Source organism: Mustela erminea, chromosome 2 (assembly GCF_009829155.1).
Source record: "Mustela erminea isolate mMusErm1 chromosome 2, mMusErm1.Pri, whole genome shotgun sequence".
NCBI classification, from domain to species: domain Eukaryota; kingdom Metazoa; phylum Chordata; class Mammalia; order Carnivora; family Mustelidae; genus Mustela; species Mustela erminea.
Genome location: NC_045615.1, coordinates 46131069 through 46156177, shown reverse-complemented (window position 1 = coordinate 46156177; position 25109 = coordinate 46131069). Strand labels below are relative to the sequence as shown.

The 25109-nt window shown below is 42.5% G+C and overlaps 3 protein-coding genes across 8 annotated transcripts in view; 2 read left to right on the top strand and 1 right to left on the bottom strand.

Moving 5' to 3' along the window:
- LOC116584447 (translation initiation factor IF-2-like) overlaps positions 1 to 6059 on the bottom strand; it is a 27364-nt gene extending 21305 nt beyond the window's left edge. The window contains exons 1-3 of one of the 3 annotated variants that reach the window (XM_032332815.1): positions 5386 to 6059; positions 4838 to 4886; positions 208 to 306 (exon numbers count right to left, since the gene is read on the bottom strand). In XM_032332815.1, the coding sequence (XP_032188706.1) occupies positions 4869 to 4886; positions 5386 to 6045 (678 nt within the window). In that variant the 5' untranslated portion in view covers positions 6046 to 6059 and the 3' untranslated portion in view covers positions 208 to 306; positions 4838 to 4868. Of the gene's footprint in view, positions 1 to 207; positions 307 to 4837; positions 4887 to 5385 lie in introns of those variants that run through there. The other 2 variants (XM_032332816.1, XM_032332817.1) reach the window with 2 other exon arrangements.
- Positions 5840 to 24078, top strand: C2H4orf36 (chromosome 2 C4orf36 homolog). Of its 3 annotated transcripts, none has more exons than XM_032332818.1 (5): positions 5840 to 5951; positions 6396 to 6532; positions 9018 to 9172; positions 9404 to 9743; positions 23967 to 24078. In XM_032332818.1, exons 2-4 carry the CDS (start codon positions 6468 to 6470, stop codon positions 9535 to 9537), a joined length of 354 nt encoding a protein of 117 aa, XP_032188709.1. In that variant the 5' UTR covers positions 5840 to 5951; positions 6396 to 6467; the 3' UTR covers positions 9538 to 9743; positions 23967 to 24078. The 3 variants fall into 3 exon arrangements, with proteins under 3 accessions (XP_032188709.1, XP_032188712.1, XP_032188711.1); XM_032332821.1 differs by having other exon boundaries at positions 5948 to 6037; XM_032332820.1 differs by lacking the exon at positions 5840 to 5951 and adding an exon at positions 6044 to 6214.
- SLC10A6 (solute carrier family 10 member 6) overlaps positions 24077 to 25109 on the top strand; it is a 29560-nt gene continuing 28527 nt past the window's right edge. For both annotated transcript variants that reach the window (XM_032332814.1, XM_032332813.1), the window contains exon 1: positions 24077 to 25109. In XM_032332814.1, the coding sequence (XP_032188705.1) occupies positions 24733 to 25109 (377 nt within the window). In that variant the 5' untranslated portion in view covers positions 24077 to 24732.

The window sequence follows — 25109 nt, the reverse complement described above, 5'->3', positions numbered from 1 at the left end:
GTTTCCTTTGCTGTGCAAAAGCTTTTGATCTTGATGAAATCCCAATAGTTCATTTTTGCCCTTGCTTCCCTTGCCTTTGGCAATGTTCCTAGGAAGATGTTGCTGCGGCTGAGGTCGAAGAGGTTGCTGCCTGTGTTCTCCTCAAGGATTTTGATGGATTCCTTTCGCACATTGAGGTCCTTCATCCATTTTGAGTCTATTTTCGTGTGTGGTGTAAGGAAATGGTCCAATTTCATTTTTCTGCATGTGGATGTCCCAGTTTCATTCTTTTTGCATGTTGCTGTGAAAAACTCTAAAAGAGCTTTTCTTACATATGGGGGGGAGGGGGGAAAGAGGGACAAATTTTAAACTATGGGGCCAATCACAAAGATTTGCATACAGAAAGTGCTCAACAGATGTGTGTTAAATTGGCTTGAATCTAATTGAATGAAAGCTTATGATGAACTATGAACCACTGAGATGAGTAAAATTAAAAGGACTATATGGATATCATAAGCCAGGGACATAAATCTTCAAAAAAAGAAGGATAGGGCAAATAAACTTGATAGCCTATATGAATTTTAATGAATTCTTTTCTATTTACTTATTTTTAAGTAATGTCTATGCCCAACATGGGGTTTGAACTTATGATTCCAAGATCAAGAGTCACATGTTCTACCTACTGAACCAGCCAGGTACCCTGAACTTTAATGAATTCTTTACATAAATATGTCAAAATATAAAATAGGTAAATTTATTAAAAGTCACTTGCTAACTTATTAACAACTTAGCACTGTAATTACATGAAAGATTTAGATTCATGGAATCAATCATAAAAATATTTTGGGATATTACTGGTTTGGTTTCATAAATGAAACAAAGGCTTAGATACTTTTCATATTTATAAAGGGTCTCTAGCCTAGGTTTTCTTTATTCCTAGTTAGACCCCTTCTATCAGAGCATACTACCTCTTCATCTGCTATGTATCTCCTTAGGAAAAAGCTCAATAGAATCGATTTATTATTTCTTGAAAAGTCAATAAAATGTGATTAATTTTAACAAATATTTAATGAATACTAGAGTTCTCATCTTAATTTTCTAATTGTTCCTACTTCCCTAGTTACTATAAATTAGCATGAAATTGAAATGCCACCTGGACTAAAGTAGATAAGTCCTTTGTTTAAATTAGTACTTTGTAAGGTGACATTGTAACATTCCAAAGCCCTCATATATTATGATGTGTAAAGAAATACCTTTCTTCCTGTTCTTACAACTTATGCCTTATGCCTCTACAGTGGAGCGATTCCAGTGTAGCTGCCGGGGGCTAGCTATCCTGATGTGACCTGCTCCATGGCAGATGCAGGTTCATGTGCCTGCCAGGGAGTCAGCCAGGGGATCCTTACTGCTCTGGATTTTGTCCTGGGGAAAATCCTAGGCTGTAAATTGCATGCCATAGTCTTGGATTAGGTAATAGATTCTGACCTGCTTTGCCTCCCAAAGAACAGGAGTTTATCAACTGGGCACTGGGAAATTGTAATTTATACCTCTAAGGAGAACAGAGGAGTCTGGACAACTAGCTGTGGCTATTATTTTCTGTATGTACAGAAACCTACTCTGTTGGGGGCCTGGATGGCTCACTCGGTTAAGCGTCTGTCTTCGGCTCAGGTCATGGTCCCAGGAGCCTGGGATGGAGCCCCAAGTTGGGTTCCCTGCTCAGCAGGGAGTCTGCTTCTTCCTTCCCCTCTGCTGCTTCCCCTGCTTATGCTCTCTTTCTCAAATAAATAAATAAAATCTTAAAAAAAAAAAAAAAGAAACCTATTTTGTCAATTTCAAATAAAATGGGCAGGTTGTCAATGTTATTGTAAAGATGCAATGGACATTTCAGAGACAGAGGGATATATAGTTCAGTCAGGGGATCCAGAGAACTCAAAGGAGGTATAGGTCAGGAGTGAAATTGACCTGGGCTAAATTAGGTTCTGCAGTTTACTAGTTATGTAATTGTAAGCAAGTCATTTAGTAGCCCTATAAACCCTTTTCTTCCTTAACTGTCCCAGGGAAACTATTATCTTCTTCTCCACTAAACTGTGAAGTTCAGATTGCAGGAAGAAGAATGATTGCTGGTATGCAGTAGGTGCCCGAAATATTTTGTTCATCTATGTATGATGAGAAATTAAAAGAATATTTGAAAAGGGAAGTTGCAAAAATATTTACAAGTTTATATCTTAAAACCTTTCTTTAATTACAATTCTGGGAAAATGTACAGTATGGTACAGAGAAAAATATCAGAATTGCATAGTCTTGGGTCAAATTCTGTGACTTTGGAAAATTTTCCTGCTTGAGGTGCCTCAGTTTTTACTTCTCTAATATCCCTAAAAATCACACCACTAAACTTATAATAGCATCTATGGTTGTGATAATTAAGTGAGGCAATGTGTAGGAAGTTCCTTGAACAGTGCCCCAAATGCAGTAAACACACTACTATTGCTTTTTTGTTGTGTTACAAGATTGTTAACCTCATCTCTTTGCATACCTGTTTGTACCTCCGTTCTAACAGTAGGTGGCAGCAATGCTCTCTTAACCAATTTGAATGAGCCCTGCCAATTTTTGGAATAATTAGTGAAGGCTTACTGTGTGCAGGGCACCAGAAAAGCAGGGGGATAGGGATCATAAAGAAAAGAATGGAAGGGAGGAGGAGGAAAGAAGAAACAGGGGGTGGGTGGGAGACAAAGAAATGTTTAGAAATGATATGATAATTCAAAAGAAAATACTAAAATAGTTTTTATGAGGGTGGAGCAAGAACCAGATCTCTATTGGACAGCCTTCTACCTTATAGGATTTAATGTTATTTTTAAAAAAAATTTTATTTATTTATTTGACACAGAGAGATCACAAATAGGCAGAGAGGCAGGCAGAGAGAGAGAGAGAGAGAGAGAGAGAAGGAAGCAGGTTCCCTGCCCAACAGAGAGCCCAACGTGGGACTTGATCCCAGGGCCCTGAGATCATGACCCAAGCCGTAGGCAGAGGCTCAACTCACTGAGCCACCCAGGCACCCCTGTTATTTTTGTTTTTAAAGACATGTGGGAGAGTGGTACTTACCATATATTTTCTGTGTTGACAATTTTTAAGTCTCTCTTAACTGGTCCTAGATAGGATTTTAGCTGCCCAGAAGGAATCTGTAAAGCCTAAGGTGTTTAACCCTTCATTTTTTATCAAATTATTAATCTCAATTATAAAAATATGGCTATTTTCCTCTGTGTAAAATACTCCTTCTACAATAAGACACTTAGTGTATATTAGTTATCTGCTGCTCTGTAACAAATAGTTTAAAGGTGGGTGGCTTAAAATGGTAAGCATTCATTTTCATATTTTCTGAGGGCCAGGAATCCGGGAGCGGCTTAGTTAGGTGGTTCTCACTCAGGGTCTCCCATGAAGTTTCAGTGATGACATCAGCTGGGGCTGCAGTCATCTGAAAGCTTGATGGAGGCTTGGAGGATCTGCTTCCAAGCTGGCTCACTCACATGGGTGGTGGCAAGAGGCCTCGGCACCTCACCAGTTGTTGGCTAGAGGCCTTATCCCTTTGCCTGTGAGTTTCTCCATAAGGTGGCTTGAGAGTGCCCTAACATGGCATCTGATCTCTTCTAGGGTTAGTGATCCAAGAGAGACCACAAGAAGGAAGCCACAATACTGTTTATGACTTGGTTTCAGAAGTCATACTCTGAAACTTCTACTGTATTTGTTCAAAATGAGTCACCTAGGAAGTAACTAAACACCATTCTCAGGAATCATATACATATACAGGAAGTGAGGTTCAAAAATGGAGAAATCACAGGCTGTCTAATCTCTCTCAGTGGGGCCCTGGACATATATATCATCCTCTCCCTGGAGCTTAATTTCTTCCTCCATAAAAAGAGAACAGCCAGAGCATCTTGAGCCACAACTCTAAAGTGGCCTATCTCTGCTCCATCTAGTTGTGATTTCAGTTAACAACTTGGTCTCTAATTTTTCATCTCTAAAATGAAATGATCCTAGACAGTGGCTTTCACACTTTTTAGACCCATTGTGAGAACTATATTTTATATTGAAACCGCATACATGCAGGCATGAAAAAGAGTCCATATGGATAACAAAAAAGTAAGTTCCACAAAACAATACTTATTCTCATGATGTACTCACATTCACCAGCCTCTGCCCCATTCTATGTTAATTTGTTTGAAAAAAATTCAGTTCAAGATCTACCACATTGATGTTACAGCCCATCGATGGGTTCAACATTTCTTGTGTTAAAAGCTAACATCCACTCTCACTCCTTGAGGCTCCTTTTTCAATGGTATTAGAACAGAAATGTTAAAGAGTGAAGGAGTCCTCACCTTCTAGTTTTGGGGAAGCAAAAAGCACCTTCAAAGGGGGTTCAAGCCGGGGCACCTGGGTGGCTCAGTGGGTTAAAGCCTCTGCCTTCCGCTTGGGTCATGATCCCAGGGTCCTGGGATGGAGCCCCACATCGGACTCTCTGCTAGGGGGCAAGCCTGCTTTCCTCCTCTCACACTGCCTGCCTCTCTGCCTACTTGTGATCTCTGTCTGTCAAATAAATTAAGAAAAAAAAAAAAAAACCAAGGGGGGGGGGGTTCAAACCTACCAGCCTATCCTAATTGGACAGGAGCTAGTATCAGAGGCATCTTGTCAGGGTGGAAAGGGTACCGTGTTTAGCTTCCAAAGCTGGCCCTGCGACTCATGAGCTCTGCCACCTCAGGCAGTCCCTTAACCCGAGTTCATTCCTCCCTTCCATAATTGGAATAGTAAGTATCCTTGCCTATCTCATAAAGTTGTTAGCAGGCACAAAATGAGACAATTAGTCACTTACCATGTTGGCAGAGAAATGACAGACACGATCTTTATTCCTCACAAGGACCCTGCAAGATACAGAGTATGACACTTGTTTTACGGATGGAGAAACTGAGGATTAGAGAATTTACACGGGCGAGACCTTAAAGTTAGCGAGTGGCAGAACTAGAGTGCCAATTCCGTTCCGACTCCCTAGCCCTAAAGGAGGAAGGAGGCAGGCTATCTTCATTGGACGTATTAAAATACAGATTCATCCTGAATCACCTCGGTGTAATGACTTCAGAAACTGGTCCATGAGTCGACCTTTTCTAATCTGTCCTGTCCTGACCACGACAACATGTAACTTATCGCAGGTAGCCTTGGGGCTTTCTCGCGTTTCTAGCCGCCTTGACGCACCAGGGACAGCGAACATTGACCATACCGGCTCGCTCACGCGGAACACGTCAGCCCTGAGCACACCTCTGTAAGCGGGACCCACAAATGGTCCCCACAACTAATTCCCCGGGTCGCTTCAATACAACTCCGTGACATTTAAAAGTGTCATTTTCCGAGAAAGGCCTAGCTTACATCTCTTTCGCTCCCAAGTTTTGTTCCGTCAAGGGTGTGCGAGCCTTGGCCGCTTAACCCGAGGGCCCCCGTGGGACTCCGCCCCGCGCTTGGCTCCCCTAGCCCCCGGCGGGCGGGACTGGCACCACAAAGCCCTTTATTGAGGCCTCCGCGTGACGCGAGCCACCCCGCTCCTGGGCGCGGCCCGCAACTCGGGAGCGAGCGGGACGGAGGCGTGTGCCCGCGGCGCGGGCCCGCAGCTGTGCGCGGCCATGGGCGCCTAATCGGGCGCGCGCTCCGAGACCAGCGAGTGCGGATAATCAGGCGCGGGCGCCCGCTCCCCCGCCCGGGATCCCAGAGACCGGCCCTCGAGGCCCCGGCTGACTGGGCGTGCCCGCCGCGCGTCGGGTGGGGTTGGGAGGAGGGGCGGGGCGCCGGCGTGGGACGGGGCGCTGGGAGGGCCTGCCCTCCCCCCTCCGCCCTGCGCCTCGGGCCCTGCAGGCGGCCGAGGCTCCACCCGCTTCCTGGAGCCGGGTCTCGCTCCGAACTGCGCCCCGGGGCGGCGGGAAGGCTCGCCGCTCCAAAGGGTGCGTGCGAGGAGGGTGGAAGGGGTTCGTACAGTGGGCCGCTTCCGCGTGAGCTGAGATTTCGGAAAAAGGGAAAACCCGGGAAGGTCGGCATTGCTTTAAAGGGCTCGGGCGGGGAACGGGAAGTTCCCGCGTCCGCAGAGCCTTTCGTCGCTTAGCGTGGCCCCAGTCAGACACGTTTGGGTGCGGTGTTGGAGCCAGTTTGGCAGGTGGGGCAGTGACGGAATGCCGATGCTGTTAACTTGGCTTTTCCTCCGTCCTGGGTAATAAAGGATCAAATGAGTTCGTGGAAAATGGAAGAGAACACGGTGGTACCTTAGGGGTTCAGCTTCAAGGAATATTTGTTAGGGATGTTCTGACATCCGGAAATGCTCTTTCTAAATCTTTTTATTGTGTGGGTATTAAAGTGAAAGCCATTAATTCTGTGAGTTGCAAACATTACAGGTAAAGCGAACAGAGTATGCCAGTCATTCCATCAGGCACCTATGTTGGGGAGTTGGACCGTGGTGATTCACCATGGCTTACGGCTTGCCAAGAAAGAACACAGTGAAAACCATATTGCGGGGCAGTTGTTATAACGTGTAAGTATTTTCATCACTGTGAGCATTGACTGGGGGTCGGGAGTGTCCTTGGTAAAATAAAAGTACCGGAAGTCTTATGTTCCCCATGAGATACTGGGCTGGGCATTTTCAGTTATCGAAATAGTGATTTTTTTTTTTTAAAGGGAGATGCCTTTTTTTTTTTTTTTTTTTAAATATCTTTACTTATTTGACAGACAGAGATCACAAGTAGGCACAGAGGCAGGCGGGAGGGGTGTGTGTGTGTGGGGGGGAGCAGGCTCCCTGCTGAGATGTGGGGCTCCATCCCAGGACCCTGGGATCATGACCTGAGCCAAGGCAGAGGCTTTACCCACTGAGTCACCCAGGTGTTCCTAATGCGAAATGCTTTTTTTATTTTTTTGGAAATGCTTTTAATAAGAATGTATAAATCATCTTACTTGGTCTTTACAACGAAGCAATACAAACTGAGGTTCGGAGAAGTGGGTTGATCAAAATCACACAGTCATGAAGTAAACAAGTGACAGGGATGGAAGTCTGTGTTCTTACTCCGAAGCAATATCTACTACTGTCAACTACGTTAAAATTCCTCTATAGAGAGTGTAAATCTACCTAAAAATGTCTTCGAGTCAGGTATATCCCCCGCTTAGGATTTTTTTTTTTTTTTTTCAAATTATTTACTTGAGAGAGAGTGACAGGGAGAACGATCGAGTACAAGCAGGGGGGAGCTATGAACTTTGTTCCCTCTCCCACCATATCTTGTGTAGCCTAATGGGTAAGACCTCAGATTCTAGAGTCTGACTTTCTGGGTTCAAATCCTAAACCCATGAGCACAACAGCCTCGTGATCTTGAGCAAGTTGTTCTACTCCTGTTTCCTCATCCTTCAAATGAGCATAATAATAGCACCTGCCTACCTCACAGGGTTGCTGTGGCAATTAAAAGTGTCCATATATGCAAACTGATTAAAATAGTGCCCAGCATACAGTGAATGCTAGATAAAAATTAGGTGTTTTATTCCTCATCTTTCAAAATCAACATATAAGGATTAACCTCATTCTTTCATTCTGTGTATGTACCACAGTGTGTTTAACTAGGCTCTTCCTGATAGACATTAAGGCTATTTTGTGAGATTTTTTGGACAAAGAATGCTTCAGTGAACATTCTTATAAATACATCTTTGTGTCCTTGTGACACAAAGCATTTATAAGAATTGTAGACTTCCAGTCCCTCCTTAAAGTTAGATGATGAAGTGGCAAGGAAGTTGGAGGAGGAAAACAAGTAGACCCATGTACAGCACACTCTCATCTCCCTGATTTGTACCAAAGCAGGTCTTCTACCTTTCCTAGTGCATATGAACTCATATAGACTCTATGAGATGAGAAACATGTAGTTGATATTTTAAATTTCCAAACTAGAATATATAAAACAATTCATTTGAAGTTCATGGTGATTATTTTTAGTATTATAGTTTGGGATTTCCTCCCCTTCTCCAATTTTCTGAGGATTCTCTTGGTACTAGTGCTTCTAAATAACTACTCCTAGGCTAAGTACCAGCTCTGGTTCTTAATTGACTTCTGAGTCTCTGTTTCTTTGTCTACCTGCATGGTGGTTATAAAGATTGAAATAAGATCACACACTCAAAGCGTTTGTGTATGTCAAGCATCCTGCTCAATGCTTGATTATTCCCCCTTTCCCTTCCCTAATATGACCCTAATTCTGATCAGCCATAAAAGACTTGGAGCATACAGTTCTTCTACTTTTTTTTTTTTTAAATTTAAGATTTTATTTATTCATCTGTCAGAGAGAAAGGAAGAGCACAAGCAAGGGGAGAGGCAGGCAGAAGGAATAGCAGGCTGTCCACTGAGCAAGGAGCCTGATATGGGACTCCAATTCCAAGACGCTGAAATCATGACCGGAGCCCAAGGCAGATGATTAACCGACTAAGCCACACAGGCATCCCAGAGCATACAGTTCTTAATCACATCCTCTTAAAAAAGATGGAAAGGTTGGATTGACTGCAGGGAGGCTATTTTTGAACAAAACTTCCTGCCATTAAAATTCGTAATTTTTCATTATATCTCTATGTTAGAATATATGTATGTATGTGTGTGTGTGTGTGTGTGTGTGTATAACATTATACATTTATTTTTTAAAAGATTTTATTTATTTGACAGAGATAGAGATCACAAGTAGGCAGAGAGGCAGGCAGAGAGAGAGGGGGAAGCAGGCTCCCCGCCAAGCAGAGAGCATGATGCAGGGCTCCATTCCAGGACCCTGGTATCATGACCTCAGCTGAAACCCACTGAGCCATCCAGGTGCCCCTACATTATACATTTAACATAAGGCCGTTTATCCTGGCTAAATTTGCAACTCTGGAAAATCCTGAAATCTCCCCATAAGCGAAACTGTCTAGTGGAAAATAGAACTGAGAATTAAGATGTCTTCTGTATATCCCACAATAGATGCTCAGTAAATACTTTTGAATGAATTAATGAATTTTTGCTCCAGACAGGAACCTTGGGAACTTGCACGGCTTACAGAGACCTGGTACACGAACCTAGCCAACATCAAGTTGCCATTCTTGGGAGAAATTTCATTTGGTAGTCCTTTACACCTCAAAAAAACTAAAACCATTAGGAATACTCTACTCCCTTCTGCAGAATGTAAGTTCTGTAAAAGCTACTTTAGCAAATAGCAAATTTTATCTGTTATTTTGCTTATTATCAGAGAAATGTTTAAATATACTCATTCACACCATACCCCTCATCTATGTAGCCCTTCTTGTTTAGCATCAAAGAATGTGAATTTTGACATGTGATTCAATGTTCATTTTTAACAATATTATGTCTGGTGAAAAAGGTCCATTGGATTGCTCCATATATTTTATTTTCCAGCTATGAAACTTGAAAGGGAGTATGAAATGAAGCGCTTGAATCGCCTGAAATGTCAGGAGGATGTAGCTGAGGAAATTCAGCTTTCCCTAAGGGAAACGCAAATTGGTTTGAGAAGACCTCTTCCACCTAAGTGATATCATCTCGTAATTGAACCTGTACTCAGTGCTTTCCACATCCAAAGGCAATGAAGGTCTCCAGCTTTTTGCTGTGTGAAGTTGGGTGCAGACCTACAAGTGTCCACTGGTGGACGAGCCAGCTCCTGGGGTTTGGTGGACAGCTCTGATGGATCTTCTGTGTTCCTGCCACTTACTTCTTCCTTTGTACCACACGTGACAACACTGTAAGTAGATGAAAAAGTAGCTGGAATTAAGTCGTTTATGGGATTAGTCATTGTGATTTTTGTAAAATTGCACCAAGGGAGGAGGAAATTCCTTGTCAGAGATATTATTTTGAATTTGCATCTTTGAGACACCAAAAGGAGAGAGAAAAATTCTGTTTTTTTTTTTTTTTAAGATTTTATTTTTCAGTAATCTTCATATCCAACATGGGGCTTGAACTCACAACCATGAGATCAAGAGTCACAGGTTCCAATGACAGAGCCAGCCAGGCATCCAGAGAAAAATTCTTCTATGGTAGACTAAAAAATTTTATTTGGTTAAGAAAAACTTTAGGTTTCATTTCAGTAACTCTGTAGTTTCCAATGTTCAGTTGCACATCAATTACTATTCTTATGCCATACTTTATTTTTATCCATCTATCTATCTATCTATCTAGGCTCCATGCCCAGTGTGGAGCCCAGTGTGCAGCTTGAACTCACAACTCTGAGATCAAGACCTGAGCTAAATCAAGAGTTGGAGACTCATCTGACCGAGTCACCCAAGGACCCCTCTCATGTGGTACTTTTAAAGTGGCAAGTAGAACTTACTTTCTGCTTGTGTTTTCCTCCAAAATCGTCCTTTTGCTTTTGGTTAATTTTGTGTTGTCTCTCTGGGATGTCCTTGGAGCATGTGAAACACACACAAATATATGCAGATGACATGAAAATGCAAAGACCTAATTTTAAGAAAATGGTTATTTAGAGAGAGGTTAGAGAATTATTCTCCCTGAATTGTATGTGTTTCCTCAACACTGTTTTTCTGTTAATTTTTATTTCTGTCTTTCACATGAAGAGCTCTCCCAGTAATCCAGGTGTGACCATGTGTAACTTAAGGAAAAGAGGTGGCTTGGCTAATATAGGCCTGACTCAGGGGTCATGGAAGAAGTAGAAACCACAAGATGGTGCCATTGATTGGATGTGGTTGCATGAGGGGATGTGGGTGAATGAAGGAGAGGAATTTAGGGCGAATTCCAGACTATGGGTTCAAGAAGGGAAGAATTGTCTTGGAAGTGTAAGAGCTATGTTAATTTTAGGTAAGTTGGTATTGGAAGTTCTTGGTAGACATGAGTGGTGGGTTTTACAGAGAGGAGTGGGTACGGGGAAGAAAGGTGAAACCATGGGTATCTTTGGGCTCATCAGGAGGAGTGCGAAGAATAAACAAGGAGTGGTAGTGAACATTCTGAAACTTTGGTTGGCATGTAGAAGACACATACCTGTAAGGGAAGATAGCTTAGATACTGAAACCCTCGGTGAATTGCATGCTGTATTTTATTTTTAATGAAAAATATTATAGTATAGAAATTTAACAATAAATAGCTGAAATTTTTGGAAAGAATCTTCATTTTTTTCAGTTGATAAAAATTGTCATCAATGAAAACATGGGGTCAGAAGAGGGGGAGAGAGAAGGGAAAGGAGAAAAGAAAAACCCATATAATAAAATCTTAGATGTAGAAACTCTTTCAGTTGCTCTATTTATATCCTGTAGTCCTCACAATGACCCTGCAAGAAAGAAAGGACAATTACAAAGCAGAGCAGAGTTCTAACATCAGAGGGGGAAAGTTTGTGGACGGGGCTGGGCCAGGGTCTTGATGGGGCGGAACTTTCACCAATGGCTGACAGGGCAGCAAGCATAAAGGGGAAAAAAAGAACTCTCCCTTTGTTCACTTCCTTTAAGTACTATATTTATATCCAGTGTAGAACAGATTTAGAGCTTTAGGTGTAGGGCATGGACCACCCAGGACTGAATACCGGTCCCACCACTTAATAGTGGTGTCATCTCAGATAAATTATTGGGCTCTTGCTTTCCCTTGGTTTCTTCAGCCTCTTTTTATTGTGGTCTTAAGAATGGTTATCGTCTTTTCATTTTAGTAAACGGTGCAGTTTCTATTCTATTATGTAGACCAAAAACCTAGTGTCCCTTCCTCTTTCCTCCCAGTTCAATCCGTCTGCAACTCTTGTTGGGTCTGTCTTCAGAAAATTTCCCACATGTATCCATTCTTTCTCCGCCTCTGTCACATTTATCCAGCCCTCCACCATCTCTTGTTTGGAACACAGAAAAAGGCCCATAACTGATCTTCTTGCATTCGTCTTTGGCTTTCTTTTGTCTTCCCTTAGCAGCCATAGTGATTTTTTAAGGGCACTCGTGCAGAGGCCCCTGGCTGACCCTGTCGGAAGAACATGGACTCTTGATCTCAGGATCATGACTTTTGAGCCCCACCATGGATGCAGAGATTACTTAAAAAACAAACAAAACTTCAAAAAGTAGCATTCATATCTTTGCCAAAAAGATCACCTCTCTCCCCCGAGTAATACCCTTTCCTGCGGCCTACAAGGCCCTAAGTTTGTTATTTGATACTTGCTTTCCTTTTGGACCTGTTCCCACTCATCTCTCAGTCCTACTGGGTGCAAAACATTAACATAATCCTGCATCTGACATATCAGACTTGTTTCTGCCTTGGAACATTTGTACTTGCTGTTTAGTTTCCCCAAGGTTGTCTTCCCTCAGACTGTCACAGAGATGTTTCCTAACTATTTAGGGCCCATTCAAAGGACATCTCTGGAAGGAGGCTTACTATGACCACCCCCCACAACCCCCCAACCCTGATAAATTAGACTTTCCTTTTACTCAGTCACTTTCTGTGATAGCACGCTTTTTTAATTCCTTTACAGCAATTATCTGCAGTTATTTATTTGCTTACTTGTTTGTTATTTCTCCATGGTGTTTCTGTTGTCTACAAGAGTATATACCCACAGTAGCCATTCTATTGATATTTCTTTAATGAATGAGCATATTACCTTAAAAATTGTTGAATATGTGCTTTTGTATATGTGCTGCCGAAGTGAGCATGAAAAGGTGTCACGTTTGGAGAGAGTGATCGGATGATTCGACTTCTGCTGTTTCCTCCCTATATATCCTTTTTTTTTTTTTTAAAGTAGTCTCTAGGAGCACCTGGGTGGCTCAGGCAGTTAAACATCTACCTTGGGCTCAGTTCATGATCCCAGGGTCCTGGGATCGAGCCCTATGTAGGGCTCCCTGCTCAGCGGGAGACTACTTCTCCCTCTCCCCTGCTCCTCTCCTCTGCTCGTGTTGTCTCTTTCTCTCTCTCAAATTAAAAAAAAAAAAAGGTAATCTCTACACCCAACGTGGGGTTTGAGCTCACAACCCAGAGATCAAGAGTCGCATGCTCTGCTGAATGAGCCAGCCAGGAGCCCCTTCCTATATATGCTTTGACACACATTTTTTTTTTTCCAGTTTTATTGGGTATGATTGGCTATACCATAAACTGTACATATTTGAATTACAAGGTAATGAGTTTTGACACCTGTGGGATCATCATCACGATCAAGGTAATGAGCATAGTCATCCCCTCAAGAGTCTTCTTGTGCCCTTGTAATCCATCCCTTTTCACTGCTCTTCTTTCCTCAGCCCCCACCCTGCATGCCCCCACTCCCACCCCCAAGCAATCACTGATGTAGCTGCGTTCTGGCACTATAGGTTAATTTGTGTTTTTGAGGATTTTAGATACATGGAATCATACAATATGTACTTTTTTTGGGATCCGGCTTCTTTTACTCAGCGTATTTGAGAGTCATCCATGTTGTCGTACATGTGTTCCTTTTCATTGCTGAGTGGTTTTCCGTTGCATGGATATCTTACCCTTTGTTTATCCATAACCTTGTTGATCGGTTTCTAGTTCTGAACGCTTAGAAATACAGCTGCCGTGAGCGTTGTATGGGCACGTCCTTTCGTTCATTTTGAATGGAGCATCTCAAGGAGAGGAATGGCTGGGTTGTATGCCAGGTACATGTTTAGCCTTGTCCATTTCCAGATCCCTCATTTAGTTTTGAAGGAGTCAGGGGTTAGGTGAAGGATTTGTAACCTCCCTATGGTGAGATGGAATTCTAGATCCACGTGAATTCTAAGTCTAACCTTTTTCAGAAGACTATGCTTGGGGCGCCTGGGTGGCTGAGTTGTTAAGCATCTGCCTTCAGCTCGCGTCATGATCCCAGGGTCCTGGGATCGAGCCCTGTATCAGGCTCCCTGCTCAGCAGGGAGTCTGCTTCTCCCTCTCCCTCTCCTCCTTGTGTTTCCTCTCTTGATAACTCTCTCTGTCAAATAAATGAATAAAATCTTAAAAAAAAAAAAAAGAAGACTATGCTTGGTCCATCTTTGGCCCAATGTCTATAGCTTGTTGAGAAAGTGAAAATTGGAAAATATGGCTGGTATGGGGCAAGTAGGTCCTTTACTAGAATTTGGAGTGAGGGTTGAGTTTAGCTCAGTGGTTTTCCATGAAGGGTGATTTTTGCCTTCCTCCCCCGTCAGGACATTTGGCGATGTCTGTAAACGTTTTTGGCTAACTTAACTATAGGATATCATAAGGGCATCTAATGGGTGAAGTCCAGGGATGCCACCAGCTATCCTACAACACACAGGACATCCCCTGACAACAAAGAGATTTCCAGCCCCAAGTGTCAATGGTGTCAAGGCTGCGAGACCCTGATTTAGCTGATTGGCTTAAGCTACTCAGGACACATTGCTGAAACAGAGGTTTGGGTCAAACTGCAGGGCTGAGAATCCTGAGGTGGGGGTATTTCCCCAAAAGAAATGCAGCCCATGACAAGAAGAGGAGGAATGCTGGACAGCAATTAGCATGAGCTAGATGTCTCCAGTTCTCTTTTGGCTACTTACATTCAATCATACTCTTCTTTCCATATTATAAAACCTCAAATAAAATTCTCAAAATTGTATAGAGTTATACAACAACTCTGCATCCAGAATTTCAGTGGTCTTGAGTCTGGATCTTGCAACCGATGGCTAAATAATACTCCATTAACCCTAACACAATTGATACACCATAATGGAGAGAAGACAGGATGGATACTTACAAAGAAAAGGTTTGGCCCTTTAGTCTTTGAGGAGATCATGGGCCACAGACCTGGTGTTCTTTCTTCGGTATTTGGGGGCACATGGCCAAGGGGTTGCTGAAACTATTCCAACTTCACTGAGTCATCAATCCACCATCAGGGACCTCAAGGTGAAATTCAATTCTAGTTTTCTTTCGCTTCATTTGGGAGACAAAGGGGAAGGAATCAGACAATAGGGGCATTGATAGGGAAGTTTATGGATGTTTTCATTGTACCTCAGAACTGATATAACATATGAGAAGAACCTAGGAATCTTGGCTTACTTTATTTGGAATTATGGGCATCAAATAGTAGTCTTAATTGGTCCCTAGGGAAGGCAATGTTGCCAGCGTATCTGGAGTCTCAGGCTCTGTTTTCAAATTTTCTAGTAGGCTTCTGCCTTCCATTCATATCTCCTTTCAGTTTCAGTCCCTTTCCTTCTCTTTGAATTATCTGTCTTCACTCTACGGACTTGTTCTGCTCCTTGCAACTTTCACAGCATTGAAATGTGGGTGTCGTCACCTCCCTGGGCTGCAGTTGCAGGTGACATGTTTTTCTTACGTGGAATTACCTTTCTGTCACAGCAAGTCCTTCCTAGTTCTAGAAGCAGACTTCTTCTTTCAAGGTTTCAGAGATTGCTCACTAGAGGACTATTTAGTGTTGGCATTTAGTCTCCTGCTATGTAGAACAGGTAAGATGAGCACAACGTGAACCCAACACACAACTGTATACTGGGCTGCCTTCCCTGCACTACCTCCTTCCCCAGAAGCTCTGTCGTATCAGAGCTCAAGTGTTCCCAGGAAGCTGACCATCAGAAAGCTAGCAGGGCAGTTTAACAACAGTGAAATTGCTTCACACGAGCCGTGGAAATAGCTAGCATGATTTCCTTCAATTTGAGAGGAGGTATATTTCCTAATTTTGGTTTTATTTTATCATGCAATCACATGACAAGTGTATATATATCTTTTATCCCTTATGGCTCTCTTAGTATTTGAAAGAAATTTTCTAAGCTGTAACAAAAGGTTTTGAAAAATCAGAAAATTGGAAGCAGGAGCAAAGGAGAATTTATTTATTTTTTGATACTGACATTGTTATTTTTCTGGGTGAGATGCAGCAGATGCTATTGATAATAATAACCAACACAATAGCTAATATTTATTGAGTACTTTGACTGTTCCAGGCACAGTAGCTAGAAAATGTCAGATCAAAAAGCTGGAAGCTCAGACCAGATGCTTGCCATTGAGGCCTGGTTTTCCTGTAAAATGCAGACGCTTGAGCTCAGCAGCAGCCTTTATTTTGATTGATTTTGGCTTGAGTACTAGGTGCATGGCCTCTGGCTTAGCAATGGAGAGTGGAGAAAAAACACTTCTGATCCTTTTCAAGCCAAGGCTTGAGGGCTTAACCTCTGTTGAAAGCATATAAAAGTATAAAAAGCATATAAAGAACCCTTTTCAGCATTACTGAAAAGTATCTTGCTTTCTCTGCTCCTACCCTTCTTCCTGGGGGTAGTTGGGGCATGTGGTCAAGGATCTATGTTGCTTATATATTCTTTTAGGGAGGCTGCTATGAAATAGCTTACAACCTACAGCGAATGCTAGGTCGTATTCCTTGAATTTAGGATCCTGCGTGTTTGACTCAGGTAGCTACTTCAAAATAAGAGTTGCTCAGCCGTGGGAATTAGGACGTTCCTCTCTTTGGCTCTTGTTCTTTCACAATGTCAGTCAGCACCTTTTCTGTGCACTGCTGCGTCATCTGAAAAGGCACGTGAGTTAAGGGTTTAGGAAGGTGAAGAAGAATGACCAGGATGTGACATATAGTTTGAGTGGCAGGAATAATATTTTATATGAGTGGAACTTGTAAACTCTCATGATTTCATCTATTTTTCGTGAATGGTATAGACCCCAGATTTGACTCCTGTGATCTTGCTTTATCATTTTCTAACTTAGCCTCTGGAAGGTTGTTTAACTTCTATAAGTTTCTCCCCATTCCTGAGTAAATGAGGGTAATAATGGTACCTGAGTGATAAGATTGTTGGGAGGATTAACTGAGATATTTTTTTTTTTTCTTCCCCACCTTGGACTCTCCAGCTGGGGCCCTGTAAACTAGACAAAAAGGTTAATGAGGGAAAGGAAGTTTATTAACATGTCCGTTGCAAATACACATGGGCACACTCAGAGATGAGTAACTTAAAGAGGTGTTAGAATTTGGGCTTATATGGCATCTTAAAAGAATGAGAGAGAAGTGACAAGACAAAGAAAAAGGAGTTTGAGCCTGTAGGGGTGGCAAATTGTGGGAAGGCAAATATATGGGCAAACTAACTGTAGATAAGGCCTAGTTTTAGCAAGATTTTTTTCTGTAGATTCCTCTGGGATAGATTCCTCTGGGCTAGTAGGGTCTAGAGGGATCTCTTGGGGTTAGCTTCTGTCCTTCCTGGTAGAGAGGGAAAGAGAGACACCTTTACACATTTATGTCCTATTTTCAGGCATATAGAGGGAAGGCAGGGAGCTGTGCTTGTATCTGCTTCTTAATTGTCTTCTGCTCAAAATAATCCTTATGTGAAAGTGGCATATTTTGGGGCGGCGTGTTCTACCACCCTGCACATATAGAGACCTATCACAGGACCTGGTACATAGGAAAGACTCAATACATGCTAGTTGGTTTTACTGTTATCATCACAGAAAATCAGAATCAGTTATTTCTCCAATGGCTGACAAATCCCATTAATCTTATCCATTCAAGATTTTCTTATAATTCTAGGGGTCAGACACTCTGAAAAAAATTTTATTTTTCTTTTTTAAAGATTTTATTTATTTTTTTGACAGAGAAAGAGAGATAGTAAGAGAGGGAACACAAGCAGAGGGAGTGGGAGAGGGAGAAGCAGGCTTCCTGCTGAGTAGGGAGCCCGATGGGGGCACTTGATCCTGGGTCTCTGGGATCATGACCTGAGCTAAAGGCAGACACTTAATGCCCAGGCACCTCCCCCCCAATTTTTTTTAAAAGATTTTATTTATTTGAGAGAGAGCAAGAGCAAGAGCACAAGCGGGGGAGCAGCAGAGGTGGAGGGAGAGAGAGTCTGAAGCAGACTCTACGCCAAGCGCAGAGCCTGGGTGGATCTTGATCCCAGGACCCCAAATCATGACCTGAGCCGAAACCAAGAGTTGGATGCTTAGCTGACTGAGCCACCCAGTTGCCCCAACAGTCCATGAAAATTTATGGTTATAATCTCTCTCCCTCTCTCTTTTTTTATGGTTATAATCTTTTTTTTTTAAAGATTTTATTTATTTATTTGATAGAGATCACAAGTAGGCAGAGAGGCAGGCAGAGAGAGAGGGGGAAGCAGGCTCCCTGCCTGGCAGAGAGCCCGATGCGGGGCTCGATCCCAGGACCCTGAGATCATGACCTGAGCCGAGGGCAGAGGCTTTTAACTCACTGAGCCACCCAGATGCCCCTTATGGTTATAATCTTTTTTTTTTTTTTTTAAAGATTTTATTTATTTACTTGACAGAGAGAGATCACAATAACATCTGATCTGACGAGCTGAGGCCAGAAAAGGTTGTTGGGAAAAGGACACAAATACTATAATAACTAGCATCCCACCTGTGCAGGTAAACACGTCTTTCCAGTTGATTCCAGGTGCTTCATTTTCCCTTCTGGTTATTTTATTCTGAAGGTGGAGGGGTGCTGTTTCAGGGTAAACACTTTGTCAGCCCGCTTTTCTGTGTCCTGTCTTGGCCTGTCAGTTCTTCTCACGCCCTTACATTCCATTTTCTGCAGGTATCTCTTACCTGGAAGCTTTGGTATTTGTGAGTCTCCCTTATAAAAACCCAAGAACAAAGACAGTGATTGAGTCATCTCAGCAGTCTGGCACCTTAGAGTCATCAGGCTCTTATCACGTTTTAGGAGCTGCTTGAAATAACCACAACTTCGTCTGTCTCTGTTCCTTTTTCCTTAATTATAAAACAGTAATTTGTGGCCATTTCAAAGGTATGACATAGTACCGAAAGTATAACGAAAAAAATTCATCCATAATCCTACATACAGAAGCAATCACTGAATTTCTGCAGTTGAATTTGGTCTCTTTATGTTATTATTATTTATTATTTTAAGTTTTTGTTTATTAAGTATTCTCTACATCCAAGGTGGGACTCGAACTCACAACCCCAAGATCAGAAGTCCGATGCTCTTCTGACTGAGCCAGCCAGGTACCCCTATGTGCTTACTATTTTAACATGGCTGGGAGCATTCTATCTGTACCTATCTATATCTTTTTTTTTTTTTTTTTTTGCTTTACCTTTTAATAAAAACATTTCTCATTGTCAAAATATTTACATTTTAAATAGCTGCACAGAATCTCATTGTATCATAGTATACTTAAATTAGTCTCACTTTGGGAATTTAACCACTGAGCCACCCAGGCGCCCCTCACTTTGGGAATTTAAATTCCCAGTTTTCTTGATCTATAAATAGCAATGGTAATATAAATAAGAATGTATTTCTAAATAACAATGCTGGGGCAGCTGGGTGGCTCAGTCTGTTAAGCGTCAGCCTTGGACTCAGGTCATGATCCCAGGGTCCTGGGATTGAGCCACACATCAGGCTCCCTGCTCAGCAGGGAGTCCGCTTCTCCCTTCCCTGCTCCCCTTTCTTGTGCTCTGTCTGTCAAATCAATCAATCAATCTTTAAACAAACCAACAAACAATGCTATTATGGAATCATTTGCCCCAAATGAAATCATTTGCCCCAATAAATTTCTGCCAGTATTGAAGGTTATTTATGAAGACAGGGTTTTAGACTTACAGTGACAAAGGCTCTGTGACATAGTGCCAGACTTTTCCCTGAAAGTTTACATGAATTTTCAATCCTACCTACAGTATATGAGAATATACTTTCACTCAACTTTTATCAACAAGGAACATTCATCTTTAAATTGTTTTCTTAGTGATAGGCAACATGTATTATATTATTTTAATATACTTAAAAATTATTACTGATGTTGATTTCTATGTTTTTGTCCCCCTATGATTGTTAACTGCTGTTTTGTGAATTTTCTGTTCAAGTTCTGGGCTGTTTTTTTTTCCTGCAAGGTGATAGCATTTTTATTTTTGAGGTTTGGCTTTAAAAAAAAAATAGAATTAGGTTTTTTACCTTATGTCATGTAACAGTCTATTGTCTTACTGCCAATTTCCTTTAGTTTTGGGTTGGATAAATAATTAATTTGGATTAAATTAATAATAAATAATTAGTTTGGATTAAATACATAGTTTCCTTTTGTTTTGGATCTATCTCACGAGTTTACCTAAGCTCTTGGAACGTATAGGATCTTTTTTTTAAAATATTTTATTTATTTATTTGACAGAAAGAGAGATCACAAGTAGGCAGAGAGTCAGGCAGAGAGAGAGACGGGGAAGCAGGCTCCCTTCTGAGCAGAGAGCCTGATGTGGGGCTTGATCCCAGAATCCTGGGATCATGACCTGAGCTGAAGGCAGAGGCTTAACAGACTGAGCCACCCAGGTGCGCCCCCCGCCCCTTTTTAAAGATTTTATTTATTTATGTGACAGAGAGAGCTCACAAGTAGGCAGAGAGGCAGGTAGAGAGAGAGGAGGAAGCAGGCTCCTCACCGAGCAGAGAGCCCGATTCGGGGCTATATCCCAGGACCCTGACTGAGATCACGACCTGAGCCGAAGGCAGAGCCGTAACCCACTGAGACACCCAGGCACCCCCCTTTTTTTCTTAAAGTAATCTCTAGCCCAACATGGGGCTTGAACTCAAGACCCTAAGATCAAGAGTTACATGCTCTACAAACTGAGCCAGCCAGGCACCCTGGAACCTATAGGATTCTTTATGTCCTTCAAGCATCTAGATGTTTCCCCTTATACTAATTTTCAGAGTTTGCTGAACAGTTTCTTAACCATGTTGAACTACCTTTCATTTTGGCACATTCCTTTCAACCTTTATATTCCTAGACAGAAGAGTCTGGCTTTTCTTTTTTCTTTCTTTCTTTATTTATTTGACAGACAGAGATCACAAGCAGGCAGAGAGGCAGGCAGAGAGAGAGGGGGAAGCAGGCTCCCACTGAGCGGAGAGCCCAATGTGGGGCTTGATCCCAGGACCCTGGGATCATGACCTGAATCGAAGGCAGAGGCTTTAACCCACTGAGCCACCCAGGCGCCCCGAGCCTGGCTTTTCAGTTGGTTTTCTTGAAGAGTATCTTTCACCTTTAATTCTATTTGCAGAGAATAGAAATACAGGAGATATTTCCTGTGATTTGTGTAGCTGGATCTCAAAACTAAGGTGTATATATGTGGCACAGATTCAGGTGCATTTTAAGCTTGTGAGATAAATTGAGAAATTAAGGATTAGTTGGTCTGTTTTTCCATGTTTATTCCAAATTGTGGTATTTTATACGTCAGCTATGTTTAACTAATAGTTTTCTCAGAATGATTCTGTTATTGACTGCTTTCATTGCTTCCCATCTATGTGTTCAAGGGAAATGACGATAGGCTGAGAATTAGCCTAGGATTTTAATCCTAATGTTAACTGACTTGTCTAATAACCCTGGACAAATCATAGGACCCTAGTAGGCCTTTGTTTCCTTATCTGGGAAGCAGGAATGGTAGTAGTTACCTCTTAGAATGGATGTGAAGATTGAATCGGATCTCATGAACTGCTTCACTCTTAGGGTATAAATTTGGACATTCCTTTTAAAAATTTTTAATCACTTGAATCCCTACATGCCAATTACATTTAGGATCCCCTATTGAAAATCTCCTTTACAATTTTTTTAAAAAGATTTATTTATTTATTTTAGAGAGACAGAGAGATCGTGAGTGGGGAGAGGGATTGAGGGAGATGGAGAGGGAGAATCCCAAGCAGAATTTGTGCTGAGCATGATCCCAGGACCCTGAGATCATGACCTGGAGCTGAAATCAAAAGTCTAATGGTGAACCAACTGAGTCACCCAGGTGCCCCTCAAATCTCTTCTACAAACTACAAGAGCTCCAGGAGCTTACTCTTTCAAGGGAGTTTCCTTCCCAGGATGGGGACAAACTGGGAAAAACCTGGCATCCACTGGTAGGCCCTGTTTGCAGCTGCTGCTGCTTTGTTGGGACCTTTTCAATCAGTTGTTTCCACCCAATCAGATGGTCTGTTGTGCACTGCTGCCTTGCCCCTTCTAGTCCAGATCTTTGCATACAACATGGCGGGGCTGAAGCTTGACCTCTCAAGGTTACTTTTTTTTAGGTTATATCCACATACTCAGTCACTGTACCCTGTATCATCCTGTGATGTCTGTGCCAGGGTGACTTGATCTAGAGGAAATTGTCCAGACACCCCTTGCTTTCATGGTGGGTCACTGGACTTTAGTATCTTTTCCCGACAGTGGACCTCAGTTGAAACCATCCTAACTCGTTTGAGAAATTCTGATAGCACTTTATTTCAAAGGGTAAGGGTCCAAAGTCACTTTCCCTTTCAGGAAGCTCCTAACATCCACTATGCAATGGAGCCCCTTTCTTCCCAGCTATCAGAGCTGAGTACTAAGCAAAAGTTCCTATTAGGTCCTTGATGATGAATGTCTCATTAAACTCAAATTTGGTTAACTAAGAAGGGCCTTTGAGTGACTTCCAGGAACAAAGAGGGTATGTCAAAGGCCTTTTGACATTATCCAGACAGAAATAATGTGACAACCTTCTCTCACTAAAATAAAAACCAAAGAAAGTTCTGCTGCACTAGACACAGACATGTATGTGTGAAGGACCCAGCATACCGTCACCTAGTAGGTGTTTAGAAAATGTTCTGTCTTCCTCCTCCATTCTTCCTCAGCTCTATCACATCTCTGCCCCCTTCAGCTGGAAGCACAAAGCTTTCCAAAGACCTAACTCATTCCTAACTGTCCATTTCTCTGCTGAGCTTTTCACTGATACAGCACAGGTGGTTCTGGGTTGTCTTCTTCTTCTTCTTCATTTTTTTTTTTTAAGGATTTTATTTATTCATTTGTTTGTCTATCAAAGAGAGAGAAAAGAGAGCACACAAGCAGGGGGAGCAGCAGGCAGAGAGAGAAGCAGGCTCCCCACTAAGCAGGGAGCCTGCTGCGGGACTGGATCTCAGGATCCTGGGATCATGACCTGAACTGAAGGCAGATGTTGAACTTACTAAGCCACCCCGGCGCCTCCTGGGTTGTCTTCTGACAGACTTACCAAGCTTGGTGTAAACGCTGGCTTATTCTTGGGCTTGAATCAAGAGTTGGTGCCAGTAGGTCCTCATGCTGACCTCTGACGGCTTCTAGCGAGTTTCTACGTTCAGAGCTGCTTTTACAGTGTCTTTGCTTAAGCCAGTTTATACTCTCCACTTTCTTCAAATAGTCAGATTTTTTCTTAAAGATTTATTTCTTTATTTTAGTGGGGGAGGGGCAGAGGGAGAGGGAGAGACTCAAGCAGACTCCCCGCTGAGTGTGACATACCCGGTTCAGTCTCACAACCCTGAGATCATGACCTGAGGAAAAACCAAGGTTTGGAAGGTCAACCAACTGAGCCACCTAGGTATCCCTCAAATTGTCAGATTTTATTTCGCATTTGTATTTTATTTGTATTTTTTCAAGATTTTGAGAGGGAGACAGAGAGCACAAGCAGGAGGGGCAGAGAGAGAAGCAGACTCCCGGCTGAGTGGGGAGCCTGATGTGGACTTGATCCCAGGACCCCAGCATCATGACCTGAGCCAAAGGCAGATGCTTAACCAACTGAGCCACCCAGGTGCTCCTTAATTTGTATTTTTATGTAGCAGACATGCTCAGAGCATTTTGTCATGGAAAATAATTTGCTAATCCCAAAATAAACAATGCATAGCTAATATTCCTCTTAAGACATGTAGAGGTGTTTTATAAAGTGTACCTTGTCACCAACCATTACCCCATAAATAAACTTTCTGCTCTCTGTGAGAAAGGGTGTGGCATCTGCTCTTTTGTAGGTTTAGTTTCATGGAACCATATTTTCCTTGTCTGGTTTTCCAATGAAATGTGTGTCTGTGTGGTTAAGACAAAGAGAAGGGCCCCTGGGCCATTGCGGTCAGAGGCTGGCCTCAGACTATCCCCAGCCTTCAAGACAAGCTCTTTATTACATTCTCTTCCAGAATTCCCAGACCTCATCACGAGACCCAGGGTGTGGCATCCCAAAGCCGACTCTGTTCTCCAAAAGAAAGTGACAGCTTCCTTGTATTATTTTGGGTACATAAATGAGTTTTCACATGTTCGATGAAACAATTCAGGTGCTTAATACCATATTATTCTTACAGGTTGTTTAATTACTGGCTTCAGATACAAATTCTAGTAGAAAAAGAAGACAAACTGAGGGATGCCTGGCTGGCTCAGTCAGTAGAGCATGCAACTCCTGACCTCAGGGTCCTGAGTTCAAGCCCTAGGTTGGGTTTGGCGCATACTTGAAAAAAAAAAAAAAAGAGGAATCAATAAAGAAGAAAAATTGAGACCAATTCTGAAGCACTCCTGAAACGATCGATCCTTGCTCCCTCCTGACATTTTCTTAACTGAACTTTTGCTTTAATATTTTCAACAGAAATGTTTTGCTAATGCGAGGGGGAGTGGCTTTGGCTTAGTGCCTTTGTTTTTTCCAGTTAGCCTTCCTCCCCAGAAAGCATTGCATCCTGGTTCTTTGAAATCCCCATTGAATTTGGACAAATTACGTCTTGGCACTCAACCCATTTTCCTGGAACACAATGTGATGCTGACGACACAGCCCAGTCACTCCACTTGACAATAAATTTGCTTGTCTCATTTCACTTGAATATTCAGTGGTGAGTAAGAACAGAAGTGGAAAGCCTTACTTACTGCAGTTTATTATATGTTTCGTGCCCATGATAATTACTTTTATAATGCCATTCATGAATGCATTGATCAGATTAGGCTGAATCACCTGGCTGGCCAATAAGCATTGGAATGATTCTCCATGCATGACTTGGTTGCATTATTACAAAACGTGGCCGAGACCTGCCCAGCCATCGCAGCAGACGTTCATTTGTGATGCTGCCTTAAGGAGATGAAGAGATGAGAGCCAACTGTTCCAGCAGCTCAGCCTGTGCTGCTAACAGTTCAGAGGAGGAGCTGCCGGTGGGACCGGAGGCACATGGGAACCTCGAACTCGTTTTCACAGTGGTGTCCGCCGTGATGATGGGCCTGCTCATGTTCTCCCTGGGATGCTCTGTGGAGTTCCAGAAGCTCTGGGCACACATCAGGAGACCCTGGGGCATTGCTGTGGGACTCCTCTGCCAGTTTGGCCTCATGCCTCTCACAGCCTATCTCCTGGCCATCAGTTTCTCTCTGAAGCCCGTCCAAGCTATTGCCGTTCTCGTCATGGGGTGCTGCCCTGGGGGAACCATCTCTAACATTTTCACCTTCTGGGTCGAAGGAGATATGGATCTCAG

Bases quoted from the DNA above. Each gene is read 5' to 3' on its own strand.
- C2H4orf36 (XM_032332818.1), top strand. From the start codon at position 6,468: ATGGCTTACGGCTTGCCAAGAAAGAACACAGTGAAAACCATATTGCGG. The intron at 6,533-9,017 runs GTAAGTATTTTC...TTTTTGCTCCAG, and splicing joins CGGGGCAGTTGTTATAACGT to ACAGGAACCTTGGGAACTTG. The intron at 9,173-9,403 runs GTAAGTTCTGTA...TTTATTTTCCAG, and splicing joins TCTACTCCCTTCTGCAGAAT to CTATGAAACTTGAAAGGGAG.